The following is a 9,309-nucleotide window of genomic DNA, read 5'->3' on the forward strand; positions in this document are numbered from 1 at the left end:
GAGGTTAGTGACCGAGACGCAAATGCTACTGGCCTCTCCAACCCGTCTGGGAATTTGTGCGACAGCACCGCTCCAATGCCATAGGGGGATGCATCACATGCCAAACGAATTGGTAGTGCTGGGTTGAAATGGGCCAACACCTCTTTTGATGTGATCAATTCTTTACACTTCTAGAAAGCTCGTCTACGTTCGTCATCCCACTTCCATGGTACCCCTGTTTGCGGTAGGGTGTTCAGCGGGTGTAATACCGCAGACAAATTTGGTAAGAACTTGTGGTAATAGTTTACCAGCCCGAGGAACGACCTCAGTTGTGACACTTTTTCCGGAGCTGGAGCCTTGACTACTGCCTCAATCTGGTCAGGGGACTTATGTAACCCCTCTTCATCGATGACATGGCCGCAATACGAGATCTGTTTCTGGAAAAACTCGCACTTGTGGCGATTAGCTCGTAGCCCATACTCCTTTAATCTGGCGAGCACCTTCTCCAAGTTAGCGAGGTGATCACTGTCATTTTCGCCCGTGACCAAGATGTCGTCCAAATAACACTGGGTCCCTGGAATCCCTTGCAGGACCTGATCCTTCGCCCTTTGCCAGATAGCCGGAGCCGAGGCTACTCCAAACACCAGCTGGTTGTATTGATAGAGACCTTTATGGGTGTTGATCATAAGGTAATGTTTCGAAGCTTCTTCTACCTCCATTTGCAGGTACGCCTGGGCGAGATCAATTTTGGTGAAGCGTTTGCCACCAGATAGCGAGTAGAAAATATCCTCAATTCGTGGAAGCAGATATTGCACCGTGTGAAGGACTGGGTTCACTGTCACCTTAAAATCCCCACAGATGCGGACATTCTTTGGTCCCCCAGGCATATTACTCAACGACCTCTTCATTACAGGAATGATGGGTGTAGCCAACTCGCTCCAGTCCACTTTGGACAGTACTCCTGAACGTTCCAACCCTTCCAGCTCTGCTTCAACCGCTGGTCTGATCGCATAAGGCACTGGTCTGGCCTTCAGAAACTTTGGGCTTGCATTATCCTCTATTATAATTGTTGCTGTTATTCCTGTTAGTGTTCCTAGTCCCTCCTGGAACACTTCTTTTGCATCAGTTAGCATTTTTGACAGTTGTCCAGATGTGACGTCGTCATCCTTTTTGGCCTCCACCTTCAGTGCATGTATGGAATGCCAATCTAAATGTAGCTTCCGGATCCATTCACGTCCTAGCAGTGGTGGTCCTCCATTTGGCAATACATATATAACCATTTCAAACATTTCCTGACATTTATATGTCACTTTCACCCTTATTTTTCCTTTGGGGTAGACTTTTTTCCCCGTATATATCTTCAAGACAATCTCTGTAGCTTTCAAGGGTATGTGTGAAAATAGCCGCTTGTAGTCTCTTTGATTTATGACTGTTAGAGCTGACCCTGTGTCCAATTCCATTTCCACTTGGACTCCGTCTATCTTGAGTGTATCCCAGATAGTCTGGTGATCTTCCATTTCGGTTACATTATGTAGTTTCAGACAAACCAGCTCCTTGCTTCCGGAGTCTGTGTCACTTTTCTGTTCGTCTGAACCACTGTCCATCACCTGGTGTGCCTTTTTGTACTTCTCCTGTGGAGATTTCTTACTGTTGGTTTTCTTCCCAGACCTGCAGACTCTTGCTATGTGTCCTGCTTTCCCACACTGTCTGCACACTTGGTCCTTGAACCAACAATCTTTCTGGTCATGTGTTGTTCTGCCGCAGCGATAGCACTTCCCTGTTCCATAGGTCATTTCGTTGGTGCCATATTCTTGCGGTCTCCGTTGTACCTCTGCAGCGCCCCTTGCGGGTGCTTCATGTAATACTGCCATATTGATAGATTTGTCCAGCGTAAGGTCCTTATCTGATAGAAGCCGTTTCTGGGTTCCTTCACTTTTTATCCCACACACAAACTTGTCGCTTAACGTGTCTGCTAGTCCCGTTCCAAACTGGCAGTATTTCAATAGCTTGCGCAGTTCCGTTAGGTACTCAGCATTGCTTTCGCTTTTGTGTTGGTTCCTTTTATGCAACTTAAATCTTTCTGCTATCAGCAGCGGTGTGGGGTTAAAGTGGTCCTGTAGGATTTCTACTATGCTTTCAAAATTCTTGTTTACCGGCTTTTCTGGGGTTATTAGATTTCGCAGTAACCCATAAGTTTTTGCACGCATGGAATTTAACAGAACCAATGCTTTATTAGCACCTGGCACGTCATTCGCCCTGCAGTACACCTCAATACATTCCACATATGTCTCCCAATCTTCGACTTCATTGTCGAATGTAGAGATACTGCCACTCTTCGGCATCCTTGGCTGTGCGTTAACTATCCCTAATGGCGCCTCCCATGCTTCCCCTTCTTCTCCGCTGGCAAAAATGGCATCTCCCGTGCTTTCCTTCATTCTAGCGCTCGCCCGTCTTCTCCGCTGCGGCTTCGCAAAATGGCGTCTCCCGCACTCTTCCTTCTTCTCCGTGGCTCAATGGCTCCTCCTGCACTCTCCCTGCTTCTCTACAGCTCAATGGTGCATCCCGCGCTCTCCATGCTTCTCCGTGGCTCAATGGCATCTCCCCTTGCTTCACCACGCAGACCCTGATCAGCCCGTGATCCCTGGCTCTGCTCTGCGCATTCTTCTCTTGATATTTGTCTACGCTGCTCAGTCTAGAACCCGGCTGTTTCTTACCCTCTCTCTCTCTCTCCGGTTTGCAGTATTTTTCCTCGACGCCACTCGGTGATCAATCCCCGGCTGCGCCCTGCTCTCTTCACCCTCTTTCTTACCCCATCGATGCTGCCCGGCTCTCTCTCTCTGCCATCGGTCGGCTCCAGCCGCCGCTGCTCGGGAAGGGTCTGCTCTGCACCTGTCGTTGGTCTCTTACTGCTCGTTGTGGCTGGGGAACCACAGCCTCCCCAGCGAAGTTGGATCTCTGCCTGACTGCTGGGCGGTTGCTTGCGGTCGACGCCCATGTTCCTGGACTCGACTATTTTTTTTAATGTTGCAGGTAGATTTGCATCAACACTCGTCGCCACTGTTAGATCCATGGTTCAGTGGATAAATAATTACACAGATGCTGTACATAAACAAAAAACAGGTCTTTACTGGAGGAGGGTCATCTCTAGACTGGGGTACAGAGGCATGCGCACAGCTTATATACCAGTGTGGTTACTGCCGGTACTACATTATACAGGAGCTGTAAAAAGCAGTTCTGACTTAAAGCACATACACTACAAGTGGGGAGTTTAATCAGTCTCTGCCTGTCTCTGTTTGGTGAGTAGGCAACAGATGCCAGACATAGAAACATAGAAGACAGGAGCAGGAGGAGGCCATTCGGTCCCTCGAGCCTGCTCCGCCCTTCAATGCGATTATGGCTGATCATCGAAGTTCAGTACCCAGTCCCTGCTTTCTCTCCATACCCCTTGATCCTTAAGAAATATATACAACTCCTTCTTGCATATATTTAATGTATTGGCCTCTACTGCCTTCTGTGGTAGAGAATTCCACAGGTTCACCACTCTCTGGGTGAAGAAATGTCTCCTAATTTCTGTCCTAAAATGCCTACCCCTTAACCTTAGACTGTGACACATGATTCTGGACTGCCCGACCATCGGGAACTTCCTTCCTGCATCTAGTCTGTCCAGTCCTGTCAGAATTATATAAGTTTCAATGAGCTCCCCTCTCATTCTTCTAAACTCCAACGAGTACAAGCCCAATTGACCCAATCTCTCCTCATACATTATTCCTGCCATCCCAGGTAACAGTCTGGTGAATCTTCGCTGAACTCCTTCCATGGCAAGTACATCCTCCCTCAGATAAGGCGACCAAAACTGCACACAATACTCAAGATGTGGTCTCACCAAGGCCCTGTACAACTGCAGCAAGACATCCTTGTTCCTGTACTCAAACCTTCTCGCTATGAAGGTCAACATACCATTTGCCTTCTTAACCGCCTGCTGCACCTGCATGCTTACCTTCAGCGACTGGTGCACAAGGACACCCAGACAAGATCCCGGGCCAGTGAGTCTGTCACCCCATGTGCCTGTCTCTGTGACTTGTGCACAAGATCAATCCCCAGTCAGTAAATCCCCCAGCCCTGCCAGTTATATCTGGATCGATGCTGAACCTCTCAGTTTTCGGTCTATTGAATCCGAGTTTAAGCCATGTGTGGTAAACAGAATGTCTCACTATTTCTGTGAATAATACTATATTCTAAAAGCAGGCTAGGATACACACAGACAAACTGTGACACGTTCCTGCCCCTAAATCTTTCTAACTGAGAGTGCCTGGGCCGCCTGTATCAGAGTACGAACATTAAGACTGATACCATCTCTCTCTCTCTCTCTCTCTCTCATTGCTGTCTCCGGGTGTTGAGAATGGAATGCATCAGACACCAGTTGCTCTGTTCAGTTCCTCAGTTTCGGAGGAGGAGAGAGAGAGGCTAGAGGGGCGGTGAGATCATCATTTCTATTTTCATATAAATCAAACATATTTCTGCCTGCAAACAATATAGTACCTTCAAACCAGATAAGAGTGAACACAGCCACAGCTGTGATTGGCTCCTGCCCCTGAATCTGGGGAACAGACACTGTGAGGAACTCCAACTAACCCCGAGAATCGGCAGCACAGGCCGAGCGGAGAGGAAAACCTGTCCTGTGAACTGTAAATCTGGGAACAGATTGTGCTGTGAATGAGCAGAGTGAACATTGTGTCAGCGAGAGTGTGTTAAAGGGACGGGCGGGTTAGACTAATGTCACTGTGTTTGTGTGTCCGCTCTCATTGCCGGATTTCAGAGGCAATCTTGTGTAAAATTCAAAGATTTCCCTGTCATAGGATCGCCCTGCCCCCCTGCTCAGCCTTGCAGTGGGAATTAAACGTGAAGCTTTATTTGATTTCAAATTTCAGCCGAAAAACAAAGAACATGTCGGCGATGGGATGAGAGAGCGCGATCAGTGCAGCAATGAAACGGCTGTAAATCGAAATTGCTGCCTTTACTTCTGATGAAACTTTCTCGGCAGCAGACACCCCGTTCTTCGAGACAGAAAGAGGCCAGTCTGGGAATGTGGAGTGCCCGAGTTTAATTGGAATCGGAGAGTTAATGAGGAGAGAGAAACACAGAGAGGCTGGTGGGGCCGGGAGCTGACAGCAGGATGTCTCCTCCCCTCCCGCTCTCTCTGTTTAATCTCTCACTCTGTCTCCTCCCCTCCCCGCCTCTCTTACTCTGCGCTTTCTCAGTCAGGTCGGAGTCGGCTGTATATAAGAGCAGCCAGAAACTGTTAGTTTCTCATTCAGCAGAAGTTTGACTGAAGAATCGTCATGACTGGACGAGGCAAAGGAGGCAAAGGACTGGGCAAAGGCGGAGCCAAGCGCCACCGTAAAGTGCTCCGTGACAACATCCAGGGCATTACCAAACCAGCCATCCGCCGCCTGGCTCGCCGTGGCGGTGTCAAGCGGATCTCGGGTCTGATCTACGAGGAGACCCGCGGGGTGCTGAAAGTTTTCCTGGAGAATGTGATCAGGGATGCGGTCACCTACACTGAGCATGCCAAGCGCAAGACGGTCACTGCCATGGATGTGGTGTACGCTCTGAAACGGCAGGGCCGCACTCTCTATGGATTCGGCGGCTGAACAACTCGACCCTTTCAACCAAACTCAACACAAAGGCTCTTTTAAGAGCCACCCACAGCCTCACAGAGAGAGCAGTGACCTGGGAACGGGAGCTGGGGTAGATTGTTCTCAAAAATAGATTGTGGTCAGAAATATTATTAACAGATATGTGATGTGTTCTGTAATCTTTGAATGTCGCTTTCGGTTGCACCAGGTTTATGGAGTTATTTCCTCAGACGGAACATTCCCCCTGTCCGTGTAAAGCCACATCGCGTCTACACATTTCTCCATTGTGCAGTTATACTGTAATGATTATAATTTAATAATTAGTTGGCTGGTCGGACATGAGCCGTTGAGTGGGTTACTGAAAAGAGTCCAACTTGTGAATTTGCAGCCAGACGGTGGTGTCCGGCCCTGATACTGACAGGGTTTGTGAAATTGTGAAATTTCAGTTCAGTCATTCGGGGACCTGAAATTACATCAGTTTGAGCCGCTCTAACCCGACCTTACTTCTGATTGGGGGTCCGCTCCACAATCCCATTTCGTAACCAATCACAGAGCCACAGATTAGAAAGTAAGCACATCATTGGTTGACATTGTCGGCCTGTCGAAATGTTTGAATTTTTTTTTGATTTTGAAAAAGCCCGCCAATTCCAGTGCCGGAAAGGAGCGAATTAATCTAAAGTCTAGTTTCAATGGAATGATTTTAAAATCTCCGTCATTTTGTTCTGTTATTCTGCGTTCAGCGTCAGTAATTCCTGGCGCTGTTCTATGAACAGGTTTAATTTGTCAGCCTCTTATCTGTAACCGGCGCCAATAAGTCTCCATTCAGCAATCTAAAATGTGCCGAGTATCAGATCGCTGACTGCACAGTTACCCAATGACAGATTATTGGCCAAGGCCTTCTCACAGGCTCCACGGGGACAGAGAGAAGCGACTGAATTCTGATCCTCTCCCCTGAAAGCGGCGGCTAACGTCACAATGGGACGGGCGGGGGGAAATTCTGAATGGGCTGGAGAGGAGAGGGAGAGGAATCGAGTGGAAGAGCGGGAGAATGGCGCGGGGCCCTTTCCCCGCTCCTGTCAGCATCAACAGCCCAGGGTGCGGGCAATGGGAAGGGCCCTAAAGCACCAAGCCCAGGAAGGTACATTTAAAACCTTCAATGATTCTGGTAATGATCGTCTCAATATGTGCAGAATAAAATCGATTTGTCTCAAAACGCTTATTTCCTGCACTAAAATTGGCGATCTTTTTGAAATGGCCGATTAATCACAGCTCAGCCAATCGGGGCCTGAGTATCCAGCGTTTCATTGATTGGCTGAAGATCAACTCTGACCAATCAGTGCTCGGGGCGGTCCCTCACTGAGTATAACAAGGCGGACACACAGCAGACTCCGCATTAACAGTCCGTGTGTTCCAGATTGTGTTGAGATCGGTTCAGAAAATGGCCAGGACCAAGCAGACAGCGCGCAAATCGACCGGAGGGAAAGCTCCTCGCAAACAGTTGGCGACCAAAGCGGCCCGGAAGAGCGCTCCAGCCACGGGCGGAGTGAAGAAACCCCATCGCTACAGACCCGGCACTGTGGCTCTGAGGGAGATCCGCCGCTACCAGAAATCCACCGAGCTGCTGATCCGCAAACTGCCCTTCCAGCGCCTGGTGCGGGAGATCGCTCAGGACTTCAAGACCGACCTGCGCTTCCAGAGCTCGGCCGTCATGGCCCTGCAGGAGGCCAGCGAGGCTTACCTGGTGGGACTCTTTGAGGACACCAACCTGTGCGCCATCCACGCCAAGCGAGTCACCATCATGCCCAAAGACATCCAGCTGGCCCGCCGCATCCGCGGGGAGCGCGCCTAAACTCACCCTGCCCGGCTCTAGACTTTAGCACCAAATACAACAACGGCTCTTTTAAGAGCCACCAAATCAGCAAAGGAAAGAGCTGCGATCGCCCCAAGGCAAATTGGACTGTGCACACACCGTGCTGCTCTTGCAGTGTTAATGTAATTGGGATTTATAAAGTGGGGGCAGTGAATGTCTGGGTATGGTCTAGGTTTAAATGTGAGTGATCTGCCCAGTAAACTGACTGCACCCGCCCAGTATAGGAAACTATAAGTGGGAGCACTGATCCAACTCCACATACCGGGATTGATCATCGAGAGAGAACGAGGTGCCTGAAGTCTGAAGCTCACTTTTAAAATCAACTCTTACTGCGGGGAGAGGTAGTTACTACTTGGAATATTTTATATTAACCAGAGCTGTAATTCTGGTTCGATGCTCTCGTTGATGATCTCGTTGAATGGCGGAGCAGGCTCGAAGGGCCGAATGGCCTACTCCTGCTCCTATCTTCTATGTTTCTATGTCTGCAAATTAAAAGGGGAAAAGTTAGTATGGATCAATGTGCTCAGGATGTATATGGAATTATTGGCCCAATAAGGAACGTTTCTCCCATCAACCGCTCACTGGCTTAATAATCGTTTCTTAACATGCGTTCATATTCGGCTCTCCCAATGTGTTTAAATAGGGCCGGTCTCACGTTAAGTTTCCGTGTGTTTTGTTTTTCTCTGAAGCCAGCTGATCTGAATATTCGGTAACAACAAACCCACTGTAATGTTTGTGGATTTACAGTTCTACATGTCCTGTTCATAGCCGAGAATGGCTGAACAGTAAACAACCCTTTCACAGATAAAGTGGGTGGCTCTGAAAAGAGCCTTTGGGTTATTAGATTGAATCTTGTCCGCTTTACTTGCTCTTGGAGCTGGCAGTGCTGGTTTTCTTGGGCAGCAGCACCGCCTGGATATTAGGCAGCACCCCGCCCTGAGCGATGGTCACCTTTCCCAGCAGCTTGTTGAGCTCCTCGTCGTTGCGGATGGCCAGCTGCAGGTGTCTGGGGATGATGCGGGTCTTCTTGTTGTCGCGGGCCGCGTTCCCGGCCAGCTCCAGGATTTCAGCGGTCAGATACTCGAGCACAGCAGCCATGTAGACCGGGGCTCCGGCACCCACACGCTCAGCGTAGTTGCCTTTTCGCAGGAGCCTGTGAACACGGCCCACAGGGAACTGCAGTCCGGCCCGGGATGAACGGGATTTGGCCTTGGCCCGAGCTTTACCGCTGGTTTTTCCTCTTCCAGACATTTCCACAATTCACTCGTTGAAAGAAATAATGATAAACTCCGCCCACATCTGCCCTACTTATACCTTCTGGAGGAATGAAAATACGAACTTGTGATTGGTCGCTCTGTGGGGAATTTATTTGGTGTTTTCCGGTGACCAATTACAGTCTGTTTTTCCCGCCAATGGCAAGGGTGCGAAAATAACTGTCCTCAACAGTCAGACCGCCAACGATTTTTAATTTCAAAAAGCCCGCCAATATTTTCCTAAACCAGCGAATTAAGTTAATAAATGAACTATTCGCCAAAGATTTCCGGACAGTTTTTTATTCCTTTTGTCTTATTCCAGCTCTCCCTTGCAAATTCTATGCTGTTACAATTGGGATTAATTTCGGGTTCAATTTCAAACTGTATCGGGCGGGATTAAATCCCCATTGATTCTGTAACGGGACACATTCCAGCTCAATCTGTGTAAAAGTGAGGATTCACAGATTATCGATCGATCCTTTGCACAGGCGCTGCTGCGGGAGTGAAACCAGATCTGGGAGTCCTGCTGTGAGAAGAGAAGAGGGACAGAGTGTTCAAACTGCCCCCATTC

The 9,309-nt window shown here is 48.9% G+C and overlaps 1 protein-coding gene across 1 annotated transcript; it reads right to left on the reverse strand.

The window, feature by feature from the left end:
* Positions 1 to 8,325: 8,325 nt before the first annotated feature.
* Positions 8,326 to 8,736, reverse strand: LOC147088071 (histone H2A type 2-C-like). The gene has a single exon (XM_085977887.1). The coding sequence runs from the start codon at positions 8,734 to 8,736 to the stop codon at positions 8,347 to 8,349; it is 390 nt and encodes a 129-aa protein (XP_085834013.1). The 3' UTR covers positions 8,326 to 8,346.
* Positions 8,737 to 9,309: the final 573 nt, after the last annotated feature.

The sequence above is a fragment of the Somniosus microcephalus genome, unplaced genomic scaffold, assembly GCF_052327205.1.
Source record: "Somniosus microcephalus isolate GS21.2 unplaced genomic scaffold, FLI_Smic_1.0 unresolved_chr5, whole genome shotgun sequence".
NCBI classification, from domain to species: Eukaryota; Metazoa; Chordata; class Chondrichthyes; order Squaliformes; family Somniosidae; genus Somniosus; species Somniosus microcephalus.

Bases quoted from the DNA above. Each gene is read 5' to 3' on its own strand.
- LOC147088071 (XM_085977887.1), bottom strand. From the start codon at position 8,736: ATGTCTGGAAGAGGAAAAACCAGCGGTAAAGCTCGGGCCAAGGCCAAA.